This window comes from Cygnus atratus, chromosome 8, assembly GCF_013377495.2.
Source record: "Cygnus atratus isolate AKBS03 ecotype Queensland, Australia chromosome 8, CAtr_DNAZoo_HiC_assembly, whole genome shotgun sequence".
Lineage (NCBI taxonomy): Eukaryota > Metazoa > Chordata > Aves > Anseriformes > Anatidae > Cygnus > Cygnus atratus.
The window spans coordinates 349,996-373,720 of record NC_066369.1 but is presented as its reverse complement, the minus strand read 5'-3'; the positions used below and the strand labels follow the sequence as shown (position 1 = coordinate 373,720).

Below are 23,725 nucleotides of genomic sequence, written 5' to 3'. Positions count from 1 at the left end.
GCATTCAGTTGAATGTTACCATTTTTTTTCTGAATGCAACTTGACATTTTTAGTTAGATAATAGAAATAGTTGCATAATAGTAAATTTTGGGAATGGACTCAAAAAAAAAAAAAAAAAGTAATTACCTTCTAGGCTGTTGGCTAGAAAGTTCAAGATTGTTTGTTAGTAGTTTGTGCCTATCCAACATAAAGCAAAAACCTGACTAGATTCATTTGTATAGTTACTGGCTTTTGTATTAGTGATTACGTGATGGTCTTTGGATGTCTTGACTAGAACAATATTTTTTTTCTTATGAGGTCCAATTTTGAACAATGTAATGACTTAATCTCTTATTTTGAATAGATGCTAATTTTCTTTTATAACTGATTTTATGAGCAGCCACCCATTTGTGTTTCTCAGAGCATGTGTCAAACTGACTTATTTCTTATGATTATCTCTAGAGTATCAGACCTGTGCAAAATTTTCAAAATGCATCTTGCCCTTCTTGGTGCAGTTGGATATCCAGCTTCCTTCCTTTTCTTCTTTCCAGACTTGTATTTCTTCCCTGAAGTCTCCTGATTCTCTCTCACACCTTGGCTTTTTACATCTTCTCTTTGATGACTCTTCTCACATACTCAGTCGCTTCTTACCAGCTGTCATCTTCTGGGAATCATCACTCTCTTCTTCTTTGGTCTCTGTTTCTGTAGATGGAGACCACTTTTTCAGAAGTTTGGGAGAGAACAATAATATACAATGAAGGAGTCTGACCTTTGAGCCAGTAGTGTGACTGAAGCAGTGATTCCTGTGGCCACTACATTTCCAAATATTCTAATATTGCATTGGCAAAATTGTAGCTTCAGGGAGTTTTCTGGAGAAGCATGTGCAACCACAGTAGAGATCTGAGATCTGTTGGCTTTGTATGTCTTCATTCTGTGCTTTTACAATTACACCTGATCAACCCACACAGTGGGCTAATTTGGTAGCATCACATAAAGTCTTTCAGGGACCATATTACTGGAGTTAAATAAATAAATAAATATACAACACATACATACGTTTTTTTTTTTTTAAAAAATGTTTTTCAGTTGCATTTTACTCTTCAGTAATGATGAGACAAAATAGAAAATGAATGAATTTGACAAATTAGTGAATAAATATGCAATAAATATTTTTTTACTTTTTAATTAGCCGTGTTTTTAAATGGTTAATTAGACCCATTTATGTATGCAATTATTCAACTTGTGTTAGCTTACATCCACTATGACAGAAGTAATTAAGCCTTAATAAGGACTTAACTTCAGTCTACCTGAAATGAAAGGTGTTTTACTTCAAGGGATATTAAGAAGTGGAGAGTATAAAGTAGCATAGATGGGGTTTGGTTTTGAAGCTCAGACCAAATGTCATGGGATGAAGGACCTCTGATTGTGACTTTGGTAATTCATATTTTTCTGGGCACGCTAATTGTAGTCTCATATCTCCATCTGTTTGTAGGTCTTGATAAGCTATCGTAGATGCAGTAGTTTTTTATACACCGCCTTTTTTATGTAGCATGTTTTTCCAAACAGTGTGATTTCAAATTGAACATGAGTGCCTCGAGGTTACTCCAAAGTTTCATTATCTTCAGTTTTAAATGAGTTGTTTCTCTCTGTCATGTTGTATCAGAGTTTTGATGAAGTGGTATAACTTGCTGTTTGCAAAAAGCTTTTGAAGCAGCAGGTGGACAAATGTGAAGGAAGGAGACCTGTAAAGAGAACTGGGCCTTTATGGAGAATGCAGGATGATAGTTCTGGGAGCTGTGTTTGCCACAAAGTAGGCAAAAGGATAGGTAATTCCTGCCCGTCTCTGGAAGTTTGCTGCAAGTGTGGTCTGAATATCCATGCATCTTGCAAGAGCTAAGTTATCTTTGGTCTCTTCCTGAAAGTGGTAAAAACACTTTTTGTTGAGGTTATCTGTTGTTACACTAAAGGCATAGGAAGAGTTTTGGTCAGAACCTGGCTATGCTTTGTTATGGATGATACAATGGTAAGCCTTATTTCATGCTTGCAAACATCTGTAAGCATTGTTCCAAAAGAGTGTGTAAGCAAGTGTGACCATGTAACTTCATTTAAACTTGTTGTCTGGATGGACAAAAGTGGAATTAATGTGGCAGTCAAAAGATATGTATTACCAAAGACAATACAAATCTTTGATAACTGGTGTTGGAAATACAGTTTCAATAAACTTTACCCAGAACTTACGCTTTTTCCTCACCTTTCTACTTCAGTGGAATAACTTCAAAATGTAGTTGTGTTGCTTTGTGCTCCCTAAAATGTAAAGAAATATATTCACTAGGTCAAAAGACAAAGGGAACAAAAAATACCCCTTGCAGAACACAGGTTTGGTATTTTTTGTATTTTGTAACTGCTTCTTCCTGGGCAAATGTTCTGCTTCCAATCTTGTCTAAATTACTTGAAGAATGCATTGAGTGATCTGACTTTTTCTTGATGTCTCATGTTGTTTTCTGCTCGTTGTTTTGTGATTTCTCTATCTAGAGCATCTGTGGCAAATGGCTTGGAGAAGATGTCCATAGTTTTTTGCTTTGTTTTCATATTGTTCTTGGGAGAAATGTACTTTTCAAGGAAGTAGAAACTACCTCTGTTGGTATATTATGATAGTTTCTGTTCATCTGTGTTGCTGTCCATTTGATTACATAGTTGTTCAGAGGGTTTTTTTTTCCTAGAAGGTTATACCAATCATAGAATATCCCGAGTTGGAAGGGACCCATAAGGATCATCAAGTCCAACTCCTGGCACCGCACAGGTCTACCCAAAATTTTAGACCAATGTGTGAAACGATTCAGGATCCTGTTACAGAAAACTAAATAAGGTCTAATAAGAATGTGAAGGCTCTCTGAAAATGCTTGGGATACGTGTGAGTAGCATCAAAATTCTTGATGGGAATGAATGTCTTAAATTTGCCAGTGTGAAGGAAATGAGCTAGTTCTTGTTTCAAATACTTGTGGGCTTCTAGAGAAGGAGTCTGCCGTCTACTGTTTGTTTTACTCATTTATATCAACTGACATCAGCTAACAGACATCAGGTGCAACTTGGATGGGGCTGCATTCAGATAAGACCATGACTTTGTTTCCTCCCTACCCCTGATGTTCTGCAAAATCAGAAGTAGCAAAGCTTTTGCTGTAGCAACTGCTTCAGATAAGTCTCCCCTCATACAAGTAATTCTCTTCAGAGAACTGGTGTCTAGGTTTCAGTATTTTGTCTGCTTACATTTCTGGTGATGTTACAGATGTTGCAGTGTGTGAAATATTAATACTACTTGGTAATTTCTAAAGCTTTTAAAGATAGTTAGCTTTTTTCCTTCCAAATTATATGGAGGATATCCTTTGGTGAGAGCATGAAAACGGTAAGAATGCCTTACCTGTTGAATTCTTCAGAAGTTATCTTGGCCATTTCTCTGTCTCAGTTACTGGCTTTATATTGAGACTGCTTTCCTTGGTACTATCAGAAAAAAAACACTGTTCAAGCTCATCTTCATAATGATGGCTTTGTCCAGGATCTGAAGGAATTTTCTTTAGGTTGGTGTCTGCTTTCTACTTGTTTGCGGTCTGGTTAGTTCTCTGGTTCCTTCAAGCCTCCAGAAATCGTTCTAATTTTTCAAGGTACTGTAAGAATCTTGAATCTGTAGATGGAAGTGGAAGATGATGGCTGTGTCTAAAAGTTCAAAGTTTGGCTACAGGGTTAAAGCCATGTTTGAGAGGTACTCATTAGGTGGAGATAAGAAAAATGAAGGATGCAATCAAGACGTATTTCTTCAAATCACCATGTTATGCCCCACAGATGATGTCTTATGCTTCAGGATGCTTAGTGGTTTATTCTTCTATTTTCTGTTACATGAGCCAAAACTTAGACAAGTTTAAAAACTTTTGTATATTACTGTTAATATGTCTTAGTAGCAAAGCGTATACCTTTTTGGTATCAATACCACTTGTTACTGTCCTTCATGTTTCTATGTAGTTCTAGCGTCAATGTCTTATGTTTTGTAGTAGAGCATGTCTAGATCCACTTCTCAGTTTGAGCAGACCCAAACTTCTTGTCTTTCTTGATCTTTATCAGCTGTTTTCATCATAACAATATTAATGCAGTTTACTCCCCTCATCCCCCAACTCTGGCAGCTTCCTAGAATCTCCAGGTTTTGGTACAGATTCCTGATGCATCTGTTTATGGGAGGTATAGGCAGACCTTCTTAATGCTAATTGAACCCGTTTTATATGTGCTTCCTGTTCACACACGTTACTGTCAAGGTTTCGAACAGACTGAATTTAAAGAATGGCCTTGACATCCCTGTTGATTGTTCTAATGCCATCTCCATCTGAAAAGGATCGATAAATAGTTTTCACAAGATGCTTTAGAGTTCAGGCAGGAGTGAGGAGGAAGCTTTGTTTGAAATTCTTAGTATAGTATATAAAAAGACAAACTTTTTTTTTCCTCGTTGAAAACAAATGACAAGTGTTCTGTTCAAACAAGAAATTCTTGATTGTGTTAGCTGAAAGCTACAACTTTGTGAAGATGCAGCCTGGTTGAACATGAATGGTCTTATGATGTTATTTGAATTACAAAACAAGTTCCAGGATTTTGACAGTGTTTTATGAATGAAAGGATACTTCCAATGGTGCTTTGTTTCTGTGCGATTCCACAATAAGTTAGCAGGTGCCTGCTGGTACTAAAACAAGTTTAATGCTGAATGTCAGTTATCTAGTCTTTAAAAGAGAAGTGCTGTGCTTTTTTTTTTTGAAATGTGTCAGATGTTTCACCAGTAAATTTTTTTAGAGCACACAATAATTGCTTTGTAATTTATGTATAATTAAACGTACAATAACAAGGAGGTAGATGTCTTTTCACCACTTCTTTAGGGGATACAAATTGAATATCTCTGGTTTAACACTGACTGAAATATCACTTTCACATGTGGAAATTTCTCTCTTCTTAGCTTTAGACTGTAAGCAAAAGAAGTCAAGGTCAAGATCTGGAAGCAAGAAAAAAATGCTGCCATTACCTCATAGTGCTGATGAAGTTTACATACTCAGATGCAGGTACATAGGGTTATTTTAATTGAAAGAAAATGTTCTGAAGAGCTTACTAATTTTAGTTATAGGAACATTTAAGATTGTCATGTAGTGTGTTTGTGATGAAATTGAATGGGGGGGAGGGAAAGTAGTTGATTATTTTCATTAATTTAGACAAGAGGATTTGAATCAGTCATGCTTAGTTATTAGATTGCCGACTCCTGTTTCTCTAGCTAAAATCATACTGGTCATGTTTGAGCAGTATTCTGTTCTTCAGAAGAAACCCTGAGAGGAACAGATTGTTATTGCTAGTATTACGAATGTAAGAGTATAAGTTGTATGAACCACAATGTTTTGTGTTCATGATTACTATAAGTGGACACAATTCCTAGTTTTTAGCTAAAATATGTAGAAGCAGACTTCAAGAAAAATTAAGACTTCTGATAATTTTTCAGTAATGCTAGATATATCTTGATGGAATAATTTTAATATTTGTGTAGGTTTTGTGGTCTGGTCTTTCGAGGACCTTTGTCTGTTCAAGAAGACTGGATAAAGCACTTGCAGCGACACATTGTCAACGCAAATCTTCCACGGACTGGAGCTGGCATGGTTGAAGTCACATCACTACTTAAAAAACCTGCTTCAATTACTGAAACTTCATTTTCTTTACTGATGGCAGAAGCAGCATCATAGAACAAGGAAACATTTTAAATTTGAATTGGATGTAAATTTGAAATACTTCGTCTTTTTTTTAAATCAATTGTTACACTAAATTATGTTTATAAATCCTAAAGACAAAAATAGAGGAAGTGGATTACAGTAACATCAAAATAAATTGAATACTTAACAGTTACAGTAAGTAGTCTTTATATTTTATATAGGGTGGAAGATGTGTTTTTAAGGTTTATTATGTTTTTGTCAGTTACTGTGTTCACTATCAATACAAGACCATTACATGTATGGCAGCCATTTTTAAATTGTTGCACATGGGTACTTAAGACAGATTTTAATAAAAACAAAGAAACCATGTTCTCTGCAGTGTTACCCAAATCAAGGCTCTGTTTACTCCAAAAAGAATTACATAGTAAAATATTATTATATTTTGTTTGTATGTATGTAGTGTTTTGTATAATACCAAGAACTGCTAATACAATTTACTCAACTTAGGGCATTAAATACCATGTACTTCATAGTTCAAGAGACTGTTTCATTCAAATAGGGCAATTAGTACTCTTCTATCTAGGTGTGTAAGTGTTTTTTTTAAATCACATGAGGCTTTTTGTACTAAAAAGTGGAGGGAAACTTGTTTAAACAAATTTCTAAGATAAATATGTACATAATACTGGAAATTTGTGGTAAGGAAATATTCTTTACTTCAGTTGCATTTCTCACTGACAACAAAGTGGTGCATCCATGCTACCTCCTACTTGTCAACAAAGATGGTATTTACCCTTATGTTTTTGTATCATAGTAGATTCAGTCCAACTTTCTTTATTACAAAGCATCTTCTTGTTAACAAGTTTGTTTCTTTATGATGATTTACTTAAAGTCTGACATGCTTACAGAAGTTTGCCTCTCTACTATTTTATTTAACACTGTAGAAATGTACTAATAAGCATCGCTCACTACACGGTTAGAGTAGACTTTTCATTTATAATTCTGTTTAAAAGATTAATCATTTTAGAAAATTTGAACACAGATGGAAATGTTTCTACATATGAAGAGAATGTTTACAACTTAAATTTTAGAGCTTGTTTTGGATGTGATTATATGTATGAAAACTGTAACACTATGCTCATGCTAAGGACCTACTTACAGAATTACTGAAATAAATGTGCTGTGAGGATGGAAATATGGTGCAGGTGTCTTGGTCATGCTGAATTGTGTTTGTTCATTCAAACTGTCTTCAGAACATGATTTTTGTTTAAATCATAAGTCAGATTCCTCTACAAATCAATTTTGTATGCAAGTAACATTTCATTTTACTCATATAGGGTAACTAATACTGTAGTTAAGCCAAGGATATGCATTGATATTTTCTTTATATGTAAATAAAGTTAAAAGCAGTTAAAACAAGAGGAGTATTTTGGTAGAGTATATACATACCTCACTGCCAGTGAAATTGCTTTCCTATGGTATATCTCCTTACCAGAAAAATCTCTAAATAAAAAGGTTTAAAGAAAATCTAAATGTCTATAATGTGAAGCATTTATTTGCATTGTTTGAATTAAGTTTGTGAAACTGATTTGTCTTGCTTGAGATTAAAATATTCTCTTGATCTTAAGTAAAAATACGTTTACTTGCAATAAAATGACTTGTTCAGACGCATTACATTTGATTGGTGGAAAATATGAATAAACGTCTGTCTTCCTGTATGTGTGCAGTTAACACACAAGGCTTGTTAACATTCTGATAAAATAGATGAGCTAAAAATAAACAGTTGTGCAGGATGGTGTCCTGAGACAAGGGCATCCTGTATCTATTAAGGTTATCATTAAATTAGTACTATCAGGTGTTTTACTGTGAAAGTTCCTGCAGGTAACATAAGCGTTATTGTCCAAATGTATTCCTACTGTTTTTTAATCAGAAAGCACACATCAGTATATCTAAAGGCTGGAGATAAAATTACGTTTGACATTTCAGGAAAGATAACTAGAATGTTTAAGTGTATTGCAGACAAATTATGTGTATACAGTCTAAGTAAAAAATTCTAAATTTGTAGATGATTGTGGACTTTTTTTTAATATGCTGTGAAAGTTGGAAGATTTACAGCAACATGTTGTTGAAGCAGAGAATAGAGAGAAGTGATCAGATCATCTTGAATGTTTATAGTGCTTTAATAGAGTGGTTGTTTACTCATCACCAAAAAAAGGTGCCTGTGAGCACCATATTCTATGGCTGTTTAACATGAAAAAATCGGTTAAGTGCAAATTATATCTAATGTTAAGAATGTTTATAAGGCAAAGCCATACCGTGCAGAATTTAGCAGTAGCAAAAAAATTAAACTAGGTTTATAATAGTAAACCTAGTTAATTTTATTTAATTCTTTAAGCCCCAATAGTGAACTATTTTGTTGTAATGCCAAAAATGTAAAGTTGTGCCTGAAAAGCGGGAAGCTCTGGTCCTGGCTAGTTTCCAAAATGATACTCTTAGGTTAGCTCTTAGGTTAGGAGCAGCTGTTTTCAGTGGCAGGCTTTCTGAGTGTGAGGAGCTGCCCAGGTAGTTAGCTGTGTGGTTTTTGTTAATGCTCCTGCCCTGCTTGCATCAGGACCTTGCCAATAGAGTTTGAAATACATAGAGAGAAGTCCTAGAAGACCTCTGATTATTAAATTAATTGCATATTTAGCTGATATGGACTGAATGATCTTTTAAAAAAAAAAAAAAAAAGCCACTTTAAGCTTTCTTTAGCTTATAGACTTCAAGGGGGGCTATTTGTTTTCTTGGTTTCTATTGCTTGGAAATGCACATCTTTTGTTGACAGGAGATAAACCCACCTTAACAGAATTAGGAAGGTTCTAATTAAGTGGGTAGAGGAGAGTGTTGATTAAGCCAGTCACTTTATTGTACAGATCTCATGTTTTGAGATGTGTGTGGCACACGTACACCTTGGAATCAATAACTGGGTCTTACTGTCTTGGTTTTACTGCTAGGCTAGAGAGCTGGACTTCTGGAATTGCGCGTATAAGCATGAGTGTGCCTTTGTTCACCTTGGCTGTATTGCTTCAGACTAAAGACTGCAGTGGTTTAGTGATTTTGTGGTTGTTCAGTTGGTTTTGGTTCCTTATCACAATCTTCCATGGTTCTGGAGTTGCACTTCTCTTCCAGTACCTACCCTACTTTCTCGTAAAGCTCTTTCAAGTAACAGCCTCTGGAAAATTATGAAAATTTTCAATGCTTAAGCCAGGAAACTGTAAAAGTCCAATCCCACACTTTGTAAGATGACTGCCTGTATATTCTAGTCCCAGTGCTATTTCATTCATTTAAAAGAGCTTTGTGTAGGACTTTGGAAATGTGATTTTGGAGTACCTGCCAAATGGTAGTGTGGCTAGGCTGTATGCATGGAAAACTGGATATGGAGGCAGGTGGATAGTAAAACATCCCCGGGCATTCAGTCCCGTTTGCCATGTGCTGCTCCATATGGAGTGTGCAACTCCTTTTAGGTGGTCTGCACCCACAAGATGAGGCAGTCCAGCTCTGCCTGCAGATGAAACTCTTACTTGCTTGGGGCTCACCTTACCCCTCAGTGGTGTCAGGGTTGAGCTGATGATTCTTCCTGATGGGAGAAAAAGCATAGAGAAGACAATAACACTACTGGGGAGCGAGAGCACCTAATGTGCCACAGACAGGGATTTTAACAGTTGGCATTTATGTCCTTGGCCAGACTTTTTGTGTTTGAGCAATGTGCCTGCTTAAAGTCCTACCTTTTCAGTCATGCTCAGGAAAACCACCAAGGTCTCAGAGGTAAGTGCATCACAGGAAGAACGTGAATCATGAACTGAGGCTCAGAGATGTGCATACATCTGAAGCTTGGAGATGTCAGCTTCACGAGACTGTTCCTACAAAGCTATTTTGAAATGAATAATTTTTCTGGGCCCATTCTAGATTATCCTGCATGTCAGTAATACTTTAAAAGGGTTATTCATTAATTAAATCTACCCGATTTAGAAAATCTACAGGAAAAAAAAATGGTGGAAAATATGTGGAAAAAATACCAATGAATAGCAAATACTTGTTTTTCACTAAATCAAAAGGGTTGTGAAAGGAGCCTCCTCTCTTAAGCAATACTATTAACAAACGTCACTTTTTATCACAATGGTTAGCGTCCCAGATACTAAAACACCAGTTTCATATTCCGAAAATCAGTTTATATAGTCTTGAATTTTTATTTTGTTTTTAAAAAGCTTCTGTTTAGGTCAGAATTTATTTTAAAAGGCTGAGTTCAGATATTTCAATCTGCCATGCTTTGTAGGTGCTGTTGCCTGATATATGGGTAGCAATTTCAATGTAATGGAAAAATTTTGGCCATAGTGCCAGGTCTGTAATATCTTGCAATAAAATGTTCCTTTTTAACAATGCAGACTTCTTGTTGTTCTTCCCCTTGTCCTGAGGCGAGCCACACAGCATGCTTCAGCTAGATCGAGGGCTTTCACCCTTACCTGGATCTTCTTCCCTGGATGGTTGAATGTTGAGGCAATCTTAATGCTTGTGGCCTTCTGAAAATGCAAACAGGTGAGGGAGGGAGAGAGGTGGTGTTTACATGCCACTGTTGGAGACCGAGAACCGAGGGTTGGTGGAGGGAACATCACCAGAGCCAGGTGCCCGGGTCTGAAGCTGAATTCCTCATTTCATGAGTAACTACGGCTATCATCTACAAATAGCCCCCCTAGATCTTGTCTTGTATCCTCCAGTTTTGCTGATACCTTCTTTCCCAGGTTGAAGCTGTTGCTGTATCCCTACAACGGCAGTTTGCCTGGAGGTTTCCAGAGAGGCCTGGACCCAGCATACACTGAAAAACCCTGACAGTGCCTCTGGTGTGCCCCTGGCCCCTCTCCATTTCTCCTTAGCCTCAGCTGTACTATGGAAGGATTCATTGCTATACCACAACCATGTGCATGCGCACACCACACCAAAAATGTGGAAGTTGACCACATTTAGCCTCCTCCCCCCGCCCTTTCTTTTCTTAAAGAGCTGGAGAGTGGGTTTGCGAGGATTGATAACCTAGCATTGCTTGTTCTCATCTCTAGGTGGGCAATAGGCTGACAACCTTTTGTTTAAAAAGAAAACAAAAAATCCATCTAGTTTTAGTGTTCTGTTCCCCAATTGCAGTGTAAGTCAGCATCAGCCTTTTTGTAAAACTTCAGCTTAACAAGTAGAAAGAACTTGTGGTCTAAGTGGCTGATGTGGGTGCAGTGGTACGGCTGCAGCCCTGTCCTTCAGGGCATCCCCTCTGGCTGGATTCGCTCAGGCCCAGACAGCTCTGCGGGGCTAGAACATGAGGCAGGTGGGTCTGCATAGTGTAGTGCTACTTAGGAATATGGCTTGCACTTGTTGTCTGGACTGATGTGCTATTAATTCCTCTAGAAATTAAAAAAAAATAGAATAAATGTATCCCTGTAGGAATGCTGTTGTGGTGAAAGCAGTTTCTTTGAAAAGCCCCATGAGAGACAGGCTTTTCTCAGGCAGGCAGGCTCTGTGCGTTTTTTTTTTCTCCAGTTAAAACCCAAGGAACAAGCGGTGCTGGTAACAGTGAGCCCAGAGCCCTCACCTACACCTGAGCGACTGCAGGGGTGAGCCGGGGGGTGGAGCCTTCTCACAACTTGCTAAATATTTGTACCTCCCACCTTGTATAAATCGCAGCACTGGGGGGATTTGTCTCCTATATTTTCACCTAGAAGTTCACTTTTAACTCACAAGAGCTGAGGCTTGTCTGTTCAGTGATGATGATGATAATCACTCTGCTTTTGTCAGAGACCTGCAGCATGAAACATGCTTGTTATTTTTCTGCTGACTGTTCCTCTATGTACCAATAGTCTGCCACTTCACAGAATCTGTTTATTGGAAACTCCAAACCTTCTCATGCTTAGACATTTGCTTATGTATATCTAAGCCAGCAGCAGCTGTGAATCATGCTTGTAGCTCTCTGAAAGCCATCCAAATTCATCACCACTGCTGTAGCAACAGACGCTGAAGTGCTGAATCCCATTATGCTGTTGGAGACAGCTCCAGCAAGGCAGTGATTGATACAGCAGCATGCGAGCTACCACGATTAACCTGTGTTTTAACCAAATAAGGAACTGCATGTCAGCCAGGTAGTAATCTTGCTGACAAGAAGTAATTCTTTCATCTGTGTCTTCCATGAAAAAACAACTGTGTGAAAGTAGAAGAAAGAAAATAACCTTATTTGGATAAAGAAGCAGGAAAAAAGTAGGTTGAAATAGAAACTGCAAGCAGGGAAAGACAGTCTAAACCTGAGGTTGATGCACAGTTGGCAGTCTCCAAAATCCAGCTGATGGCTGCATTTCTTGTGCCTCCCAGTCTTCAGGGGTGTGCTTGTGTTCCTGGCACGGAGGCGGTTAGGACACATGTTAGCCTTGCTGCAGCATCCGAGGAGTAAGTTTTGACTCCAGACTCATAAATAGGCAGTGACAGGGAAAAGTGGCTTTAAATCCAAGTTCTTGTGTTGGAAGGCCACCCACGCCATTTGCCATCTGGAATATGTTTACTGTTGCTGTTTAAGTGCTGCTTATAAATCCATAGATACTTGGTGGTGTGGGTGAGCGTGAGCTGCTCTTCCCACGTACAGCCTCTGTCACAAACTTGGTACTGAAATCTTTATCTTCCAAATTTTGTTCTTGCAGGGTTTACCATTCATCATCTAAAAAAAAACCCTCTCTCCTCTTTACTATTTGACATCACTCATTTTATACCCTGTCCTTCTAACTAAAATAGCCTCTGCTACTAAAACCAGTGCCCTCTGACTTCAGCTGGCCAAGAGTGCTAATACAGAAATGAAGACCCCTAACCCAGAGTGGAAGTGTTCATCCAGGAACCAAAATTCATTTCTTTGCCCTCAGGCCTGGGTTTCCATCTGGGATGATACTTATGTGCGTTTCACTGGGCTGCTCACCTGACTGTTTGCGTTATCTTCATTCCTGGCTTGTTCTGTTTTCCTTTTCTTAAATTTTTGTTAACGTCCACATTTGATTTTTCTTCTACATCTTCTGTCTGTCTTGTTCTTTAGGATTTTACCACTGGCTATCACTGCTGAAGCTTTTTTGGAGAAAGTCCTACGAGCTATATCAGTGTGAGTACATACAGAGTACTGCTTAGTATTCTTAAAGACATACCTAGTGGTCTGATTTCTGATATATTGGAGAGACTAGCTGGGGGAGGGAGTGTTTAGATTTTGAAGTGACTTTGGAAGGGAAATTACACAGAGCAATAATCCAAACTTTTTTTTTTTTTTCTGACAGCCTTTCTGAAAACATTGAAGTATTTAGAAAATGGAGCATTTGCTTGAATGATTTTTGTGAACAAGCAGCTGGTTAGCTTCTGTGAGCAAAGGGAAATGGATACGTATTAAAAGCTAGCAAAAACATATTGGAGATCAAGAATTTCAGCCCCTTTCCTAGTAAATGATGAATGCAGTATATATCATGAAGTTCTTAGGAAATTTAACTGAGGTTTCAGATTTACATGTAAAAATGTGCCAGAAGTATCTGAGGAGCAGCACACACACACACACACACACACACACTGTTAGCAGCAAACAAAATCAGCAACCTGCAGGTTACTATAATTTCCTACAAGACGTAGCACCTGGAGCATAATTTAATGCAGTGTGGGGAGAAGAAGGGGAAGGACTGGTTTTCAGTTGCCCCTGCTATAATGTGTGCAGTGCACTGTGCTGAGGAAGCTGTGTGATGGTGCACAGTACCAGTTGCTGTTACTGAGCATGGAGGGAAAACCTGGATTGTTTTTGGATCAAAGTAACAAATTGAGCAGTTCCTAAAAATTTAATCAGATGCAGCACGAGCTGCCTGCAGTCAGTGCTAGCGATCACTGATGTCTCCGTCATCTCATTTATCACCAGAGAAATCTGAGCATTTTCCCTGCTTTTGTTGGACTTTCCATGCCTGTGCTTTCTCTGACAGTCCCTCCCTCTTGCCCAAGGGAAGTTGTGTAGTTTTTTCTAGGAGGGTCCCCATTGCAAGTCTGCATTTACTCCAGGCAGACTTGTGAAGGTGAGGCCTTGGGCCTACCTTTGCGGTGTGGATCTGAAGGACCTCCCCACCCGGAGCTGAGCTCAGCCTGTGTGGGGAGTGGGGCCTGTCTCCTGCCCTGTGCCTAGGAGCTGGGTCAAATGAGATAGCGAGCATGTACGGAGGCCTTCACCACATGCCTATTTTGCCATGGTTTAGAATCAAAATGGTTTGGTTCTTACTCAAGAGAAAAGGCTAAGAAAACGGCAAGATAGTACAAAATCCCCATTTAAGTAAGGTTGGTGCTGTAATTGGAAAATTGAGAGTGGCAAAGCTGGGGCTAAATGGCAGGGCGCTGCTGTGGAGGTGCCAAGCGAAGCCTGGATCCTGGTCCTTCCTCCGTTAGGGTATCATTAAAGTCCACGTGGCCTCTGACCTGGTCAGTGCTGGGGAGTATTAGGCAAGAGGAAGGAACTGTGCGTTCTGCTGAAAATGCAGCTCAGAAAAAGCTGGTACAAGTTCTCAGAAATTAGTGAAGTGCACCTCCTCTAAAGTGGTCTGTTGGGGAAGTTAATAGCTGGAGAATAAGGAACGTGAAATGTAGTATTTCTGAAAAACAGACACAGATGACATCTGGCATCTTTCAGAAAAATATGTTGATACTTCAAGATTGGGTATTAAGTAAGCAAACATAAAAAGCGATTAACCAGTAGTTTGGGAAGGCTTAACAGGTGTACCTGCAGGTTCTAAAAATTAATGTAAACATGAATATTTTGCTGTCTCTCTCACCACCAAAAATAAATAAAACAAAACAGTTTATGCTATAGAATGAGAAAAGCAAGGTGAAAAGGAGAGAGCTGTCTTTGCAATATTTTCAATGGGTTTGTGCAAAATAAATAATTTCCCATAAAGACTGAGGGACAGTGAGCAGTAGAATATGCGTGTGCTGCAGCAAGGCTGGTAATTAGAATGTACGGAGACAAAATCACAAAGGGGTATGTAATAAAAGGAAGCTTTAATGTGATTTAAATACCGTGACGGAGTTGCATTCAGTGACAGCCTGGTCACCAAGTACAGTGCACCATCATCCTCTATAGAGATGTATTCCTGCAAGAGGCTTCTGCATCAACGATCTGGCTCAGGCCCAGGGAGCACAGCTCAGTGAATGACACGTCCCCCAGCGGGACCTACCAAATTTGCTTAAATGTAGGCACATCATCTTTTCATAACAAAAGCTTGAATATGGCCTAATTTTACCTCATGTGGGAGAATGTCATTTAAAAGAGATTAAAACCAAAGACATAGTGGGTCTTGGACACATGCCTATAAATCTCCCCCGTACACTTTTGTTGCTCACAGGTGCAGTGGGTAAGGTGCCGGCTGGGTGGCACGGGCTGCACAGAAGTGCTGCATTTAGGCAACGAGGTTAGTAGAGGTAAAATGTGTGGCCATAGGGGTGATAGCCTAGCAATGGCAAGGATGCACAGGATGGCCACTCCTCCATTGCATCCACATAGGTGTGTGTTGCTGTTCTTTAAAGAATAATGGATTTATTTCCTTCTGCTGATCCTTGAGCAGAGCTCATCACTAACTGCATGTATGGCATGCAGTTTCTACCTAAACCACCATGTGCACTTTCCAGCAGGTAACTTCTTTGAGAATTGATTGCAGTTACTTCACTCTGTTTTTTTGTTTTGTTTTTTTTCAACTCCTGTCTTGGCTGCTGATGGGGATTTCCCCCTTACACCTCTCTCTCCTGATAGTACCCTTTTTTATTAGTATTATTTTTTTATCTTGCATGCTATAAATACACAGGCATGATATAGGCTCTAGTTATAAGGCTTTATTTGGGCCACACAGTTCTTGTTAGTCAAAATTATTCTGTGAAGTAAACAAGTAATTAGATACTTTACAGAAATATCAAATGTTAAATATTTTCTCAGAAAGTATATGGATTTCAGGTTTTTGCCTGCATAAAGGACAAACTACAGAGATGGAAGGCACAATTTAAAGGCAAATGAGGTACTGGAGCTGCAGAAAACACTCAACTAAACAGAGACAAATGCCCAAATGTGTCACTGAAGTAGATATTAGCTAACACTGGAGCTCTGTAGAAAGATCTCAGCTCTGCTGTGAAACACACGATACTGAAAATGGTTGTGCATGCCAATTGCATTGTGCTTGTGTTTTCTTCTGCTTGCTTGTCTCTTTTTGCCTTGTTTATGCTGACAATATTTCCCACCCGCCACGGGCTGAGGCGGTGAACACTTTCACCACATGAAGTTCCTAAAGGTAATGGGTCTCAGTCCCAAAAGAAGTTTTGATGACGAAGTTTGGGAAGTATCAGTCAAACAGGATCAATGGCTAGAAGATTCTGTGACACCCATGCAGAGGGCTGGAGGTTTATTCCATCATTCTAATGGAACAGTAGGCAGAGCGAACACAAGAACCTGAAATTCTGAGACTGGTGATGTTGGCAGAGCAGAAGTTATGTCACTGTAATTGTCTTCCTTTTGTTTGTCCCAAATCCACATTTTCAAATGAATTGTTCTGGAACAAACATGGAAGTTGGTGGAGTTTAATGGGTGTCAGTGCTGCTGCTGCTCCTCAGAAAACAATCCCGATTTTAGCTTGTGCTTTTTCACTTAATGTATGTTTTACTGTTTTCATAAGTTGGCTTTCAAGCATAATGAAAGCTCTGAAATGGGCAGCATTGTGAGGGGAATCAGGTGAGTGAATTAAGTTCTACTGTGTCTGATTTGGGGTAAATGAGAAAGGTAATGCTGTGCCAGAATGGTGTGCCTCAGCTGATGGAGATACTTGGCTTCCTGTCTTATACTTCTGTATGAAGTTCAGTCACATCTGAACAACCACTCATCCCGTTGGGTGTCACTGCTGCTGTTCTTAAAGAAAGTTAGTAGAGAAGTACTCTTCAAAAGTTTTCTTCACGTTCCAAGATGATAGAGGGAGGCAAGAAAATAAATAACAATATAAGAACAAAAAAAAAGATAACATGAAAATTTGTTAGTGCTGGATAATCAGTCTCCAGGCCACTGAATTTCTAATTGTCCCAGGCAGAGTATAAAAATGCCATCAAAAATAAGGGAAAAGCCTCTTTGATGTGATATTGCAACAAGAGAACTTAGAGCTGAAAACCCTTTCCAGCACCTGTATATGACTAGAGAAAGTGAATCATTGAGGATGATGCAGATACAGTCATTTGAATGCAGTACTGAAATTTGGGCAGGAATTGCATCAAACCAGGCGATGCAGATAGGGGCTGTACCTGCAGTGTGTTTAGCAACAACTGCAGTGAATATGAAAAGCAACAGCTGACCGGCTGTAAGTCATTTACTGTGTTCTGCAATAAGCCTTACAGAAAAACTTATGGAGCAGATCGGCACAAAGTGTTCATGGCCCTCTGTGCCTGGGCCTTTTCATAAACAGACACAAGTGAACGCATCCTAGGAATTCCTCACTGAGGCTCTTCGGTGGCATAAAAACATCAAATAGGCATGCTGAAGAGGAGTCTTGAACCTTGCAATGAAACCATCATGGATGCAATCAAAGATAATACTTGTTACAGATGCAGCATTTGCTCATCTAATACACCTTATAAAAGACCAGGATGATGTAATTAGAGCTCCAAAGTGAGACTAAATTAAAAGTGCCCCATATGGGGTTAGAAATAGGGGAGTTCTTAGCAGGGATTTTTCACTAACTCATAGAAGCACTAATGTTTTACACTTCACTTCAGCTGTGGGCACTCCTGGGCCACTGAGAGGGATGCCGGGGCTCTGCTCTTCACTTCTCAGTGCTCCTGCCCTTGGCCTGATGGGGAGGGCAAGCCAGGAACCAGACACAGCTCCATGGTGGTTTTGCAGCACTCCTGTGCTGCCCGTGAGGCAGGATGGATGTGTGGGGCTGTGGGCCTGTGTCTGGGTGCGTAACCTTGCTGCGTGGGGCTGCAAACACCTGTGTCAGGGGGGCACCGGGCTGCAGTGGGCCCCTGTGCTGTTTGGTTGTAATTGCTGTCAGCCTTCAGTAACAACAACAACAACAAAAGCCATTTATAACTCTTCAGGTAGCATGAGACTTTAGGTGTTTTGTTTTGTTGGGTGTTTTTTTTTTTTTCATTTCCTGCACAAAAAATACTGTGAGAAGAAAGGCAGTTACTTTTTCTATACCATTTAGTATGTTTTTGATTGATACAAAAATGAAATGAAACAATGAAAAAATACACACACGCACATGAAATACAAATAATTTGCAGTAGCCTTTTCCCAATGGCTTAAGTGGATATAAAAATCCCAGATGTTTATTACTTTTGAGATGAAGGTCTGAGGTTACCTCGGTGGATTGCGATTCATGTTATTCCCCAGAACAAGTCATTCATTCAGTGTTTCCAGTTCTCCATCTAGCAACTGTGAAGTTTCTGATCCTTCCTAAAATCAGTGTAGAGGGGAGAGAGTGTTACTTGTGGAGACAGTTTGTCCTTTGTTGGAGCACCCAATAGGCTCTGTGGTTGCTGCACTTATCAGCACCCCGCTCCTGCCAGCTGCCTGCTCTGCCTCTTTGCAGCACCAGCCCTGTGTGAAGGGAAGCCCCCAAGTTTTGTGTCTGTATAGCTTTTGATACTGGGCACTTTGTTTGAAGTTTCTTCTTGGTAATGTGAATAAATAGTAATAATCAGAGTGGTAGTTTGCACTGAGCGAGAACAAACGGGCTGCATGAGCGGTGTGCCAGGATGAGGCTGGTTAGCAGTTTCTGAGGGGACATGGATGTTGTCGTGGGGTTATTTTCAGCCAGTTTTGTGCCATGATTCTTGTGTGATAACAGTATCAGAAGATTTATTGCATTTACAGTGTTTGAGACTATTAGCTGTGAGAAGGTAGATACACTAAATTACATAGTGTACAGAACATGTAAGCGTGATAAGAGAATAATGTTACTGGCATATGAGAATAAAAGGCCTGAAGTCCTGTTTTATTATACCATAAATATGCTGTGCTAGAGGCTCTTGACACAAGATGAAAGTAGAGGGGTTTTTAAGGTTCATTACAAAGGAGTCCTCCTCACACTTGGATGGGAGAATCCCCTTCTCCAGCGGTGACTTCGTGTGGCCACTTGCCTGGGGAGTCCCCTGAGGTCTGCTGTGATAAAAGATTATCAAATACTGTGAAGTTATAGACTTCTATTCAGCAATCAAAGTCTGCTTATAAAAAAATCCAGGTAATTTGTTTACCGTCTAGGGGAAAAAAAAGAGCAAAAATTGGATAAATAGGACATTCTTTTCTGTAGAAAATAATTTTAAATAGTAATTATTAAAATGATTCATTTTGGAGTTAACAAAAAAAAAAAATGTATCATTGAGGTGACAGATTTTCCTAATTCAAAAAAAAGGACTTCTGTTGATTTCATTGGTTTATGAAAAAGAAGTGCATGAACTGTTGTGTGAAGAGCCTCCCTGCAAAGCCATGCATAAGGCTGGTGATGTGAGATTTCAGTTCTATACTCAGTGTTGTACAGCTAGTTCCTGGGCTAGTGCAGGTTGCTTATAAAATTAATTATGGTTAAAAGGTACAAAAAAGGATAATGTAGAAGTAGTAACTGTGCAATAGGAAATTCGTCTTAGCATCAGTCTTTCATAACATCTCAGGAAATATATGATAAAAATTAATTAGGGGAATAACCAAAAATTGTAGCAAAGTGTGGTTAGAAAAGTGGGGGGAAAATGTGTTTAGAGAAATATAATATTTACCTGAACCGAACAGCTGGTTTTGGTACGCTGTTTGTTCACCAGGGAAAAGCCCTGGGATTATGACATGTCTAGGAAGGAGGGCTCAGGTTTTGCCTTATAGGATTGACAGCCGCATCTGGGACCTGGTTAGGAATGTACCTGGAACACCTTGGTGTAGTGCTTCTGCAACTCTTGTGATCTGCTGAGGAACGGAGCATCCAGCCACAGGGCAAAAGCTTTGGGGCAGGCAAGTCCTGGGGTTTCGGCCATGCCTGCGCAGGATGCAGCCCCAAGCTGCAGCCATGGCCCAGCCGATGCCTGAGCACCTGTCCAGTGGGGAGCAGAGTCACCAGGAGACAAAAGAGAGCTGCCCCTCCGCCTTGCCACACTCCTGGGGTGAGAGATGGAGGTTCACATCCCTTCAGGCAGTGAGGGGACTGAACACGGATCTCCCACATCCTGGGTCAGTGCCCTAATTACTGGGTGAGTGGATAAAAGGGGAATGACAGCAGCTGTGGTGCATCTAACCTCTTGTTTCCTTCGCGATTTTTTTTTTCTATTGCAAGTGCCCCAAATGCAACATTTTGGCTGAAACAAAGCACTTTCCTCAATGCAAAATTTACAGAGGTTGTCTTGTTTCAGCAACAAAAACTGGAAATTGTTATTTCAGATTGATCTGAATGTGGATTTTTTTTTGCTTATTTTAGTTTCATTCGGCTTCTCTACAGGAGAATCAATTATTTGCACAGAGCTATTTGTAAATCTTAAAAACCACAAGATGGGCTTTGTCAGAGGACAGTGGCCTTCAAAACCTCAGCCCAGCCTGGTGGGCTGTGTCCTCCCCTGGGAGGCTGCATAGCTGAGGCTGTCAGATAGGGTCATCCCTGAGAACAGGAGGGGTTGGATAGAGGCACCTCAACACTACTGAAATACTGAATGCTATGGAATATATATATGTATGTATGTATATATATATATACACACACTGATTCAGGAGCAGTTTAGTAAAAATGTGGAAATCTGTGTTCCTTTTATGCCTTTCCGATCCCATACTGAGCGCTTCTGGAAGTGTGGTTAGGAACCAGCCAGAACGGACAAGAACTTGATGCAAGTTTTCCAGTGGCTAATTTTGGCAAGTGCTTGCAGGGGTTTGCTGTGTTCAGATGCTTTCTTTGTGGCTGGACAAGCCAGCAGATGATAAAGCTACCAAGCCTCAGTTGTGCGTGCTCACCGGAATGAGGAGAGGTGTGCTGAGGACAGGGGGATCAGAGCTCAGGTGGTGAGGAGCTGAACACAGCAATAAAGTCTCTGCTGGAGAAGGGGACTGTGGGCAGCTTCCCTACTCTTTTAAGTGTTCAGAACTCTGTTTCATTTGTGTTACCCATCTGCTGATTGGGAGTGGCTTGTCACAGCCAACATTGTTGTCAGAAGCAAATGTACATGGTTACTCTACTTTTATTACTCCCTTCTTTGTGCCATTGTGGATTTCAATATGTCTGCAAAATTCATTTTATAAATGACATAAATGTGCTTGGAACATTACAGCAGGGAATATATGACAACAGTAATACTATAGAGCATAATCCCTGCGTCAGGAGCTTGCTGTCCAAGGGCCTGAACACCTTCTTTGTGCTTAGCAAGGGAGCAGAGTATAGGTGTTAGCTCTGCTTGGCTTAACACAAGATTTGGGGGTACAATAAATGGTCAGGAAGAGGAGCTGAGAACTGACCTGAGACTCTCCAGAGATGACAATCTGATTTGAGCATCACACCGAGCTTCTGATGCTCTGAAACCCTCCCCTGTGAGGGGGGTAGGAAGGGTTTCTGTTCCTTGTTCTCATTAATGGGAAACATGCTGGGGTTTTGTTTGGGGGAAAAACAAAACAGAAACCTGTGAGAGTTTACATTTCATTTAATTCAAAATGATCATTAAAAAGGCAGAAACCCAAAGGGTAATCTGTAATTTGCACAGCTGTGCTTAACGCTACTCAGGTGTGGCAGGCTCATCCCCTCAGGACCAGGCCCTGAGGGGGCACTGTGAAGAGGGATGCTGGAGAGGAGCATATGGAAACTGAACACGAAATAAAAGCTTGAGTGGAGATGGGTGGGTTTGGGAGCTGGAAGAGAAGGAGCCTGGGCTGTGCAGTGCAATGTACGTAGAAAATGAATGTATGCAGAAACCAAAATGTGTTCAGCTGCGGTCATGCTCAAGTAATCCATGCAGGCACTCCCCTGACGCGTGTGCACAGCACAACGCCGTGCTGTGCTGGATGCTGGAGGTACGGGCAAGACATGTCTGTCTGTGGTGGACAGAGCAATGGGGAGAGGGGCTCAAGGTATGCACGGGGAGAAGCCACAGAGCAGAAAGCTACAAAAGGTGAAAATACATAGAGGAAGAGCTGGTGTTTTTTTTGATTAAAACCGACTGGTTGTTCATAATTAAACTAAATACTTCTAAGGCCACTTGAGTTTTTTGCCAGGCTCACAAAGCTGTTCCAATCTCCACAGGTATGGGATCTTGCATTGAGTGAGTGCTGGCATCTGCAGGGCTGTCTCAGCTTTTTCTTCCCATGACTTATAGGAAGCTTCATTAATCTGGAAGGTGCTGAGTTCTGGAAGGCTCCAGGCCCCACTGAAGGGCTCTGGGGCTCACTGAAATATCCTCAGCAGGTAGAGGTGTCACGCAGGATGCCAGCATCTGTCATTTAGAATTTCCACCATGTGCTGGTGAGCGTCCCGATGACTTTGTGCTCTGCTAAGTACTGCTGTGATCTGAGCTTGGTTAGCTGCAGGGGATGTCTGCAGCTGCTGCTTTACCCAGATGGAATGATCTGTGTGGGAAAGACAGGCCACCACTCTGGGATGGGGTTCCCTGGGACCAAAAAGTAACTTGGCAAGCTTCCTTGTCCCCTGGAGTTAAATGCTTTTTGAGAAGGATGCCATACTGGTTCCTCTTCCTGGTTGAACTTAAATACAGTGATCCTTGTATCAAACAGCTGTTACAATCCCACAAATCTTTAAATGTTGATCTCTATCTAATTTTTATTAGCAGAACTTATTACCATCTAACTTCCTTCTAGACCTGTGCATTATTTGTTACGGCATGGGAGCGGGGTGCATGCAGCTCAGGTGCCGTGGGCTTGTTCAAGCCTTTGGCTTTGCTGGAAGCAGGAGCAGCACCATGTCCCCTGGCAGCCTTCCTGTTCTTGTGTTCCCTGCTCTCTGCAGTTGGGCAGGTGGGGGGAGGGTTGCTGTGCCACATGCCCACGCGGTTGTTCTTCCGTGGCAGGTGTTTGAAGTCTGAAGGGGCTGTCACAGTCTGCTCGCTGGAAAGGGCAGCCAGTGTCCCCAGCACACCTGGGCCGTGGTTCCTCGGCCTTGATGCCGGCACTGAGTGGTCCATGTTTGTTAGGGGAGAAACTGAGAAAGGCCACTTTGCTTGTGGGCACTATTTTTTTTTTTTTTTTGGTGAGCAAATTGTCAGGATAGGCAGCACGTCTTTGATACTTTGTCTTTCTATCAGAGTCCGAGACAGCTGATGACATTATACTGGGCATTCATTTTAGATCTGCTGAGCCCACAGAAATCAATAGTTTTCCATTATCGGGTCCGGCTGGGTCACTGGTCTGTCAATGAGCTGTTACAGTTGCTGTACAAGGGTGAACCTGACCAGTCAATTGCTGCTGACAAGAGGAAAACGCTGACACCCACGAGAACAAGTCAGAACACAGATTTGCACTGCGGTTCACCATCCGAGGAGACTCAGAGGGGGTCACTTCCAAGATGTAGGGCACACGCAGTGGGAGAAGGGGTCTCCTCCTTTCCAGGAGGGCCTTTGCTTTCCAGGGAAACAACACTTGTTTCTGTAGCCCCAAACCTCGGAGAGCTTGCTAACTGGAGAAGAAGGAGCCAATCTCTTGGCACCGTGTGTTTCAAGCCAAAAAGGGATGTGCTAAGGGGAACACCACTACTGCCATGTCCAGTGGGGCCTTCCTGAGGTGGCCATGGCTGGGGGAGGCCAGGCCCTGGGCTGCTGCGGGCACAGGGTGCAGCCAGGCTGTGGGCACACGCATAACCGTGGGGCTCATGCTCCCTCTTGCCTGCCTGTGTTTCAACACTGACTTCCTATCAAACTTGAGCGCCGAGCAAAAAATAAATATTTAGAAATTATCCCAATATTATGATTTTTAATTTTCAACTTTATTAACTTCTTTCAAGTGTTAAATCTGGACCATTTTATTTATG

The 23,725-nt window shown here is 40.7% G+C and overlaps 1 protein-coding gene across 1 annotated transcript in view; it reads left to right on the top strand.

Annotated features, from left to right (window-relative positions):
• ZNF644 (zinc finger protein 644) overlaps window positions 1–10,110 on the top strand; it is a 53,774-nt gene extending 43,664 nt beyond the window's left edge. Inside the window, 2 exon segments of the mRNA XM_050712205.1 lie at window positions 4,964–5,066; window positions 5,540–10,110. Coding sequence (XP_050568162.1) covers window positions 4,964–5,066; window positions 5,540–5,732 — 296 coding nt within the window. The 3' untranslated portion in view covers window positions 5,733–10,110.
• The last annotated feature ends 13,615 nt before the right edge of the window (window positions 10,111–23,725 follow it).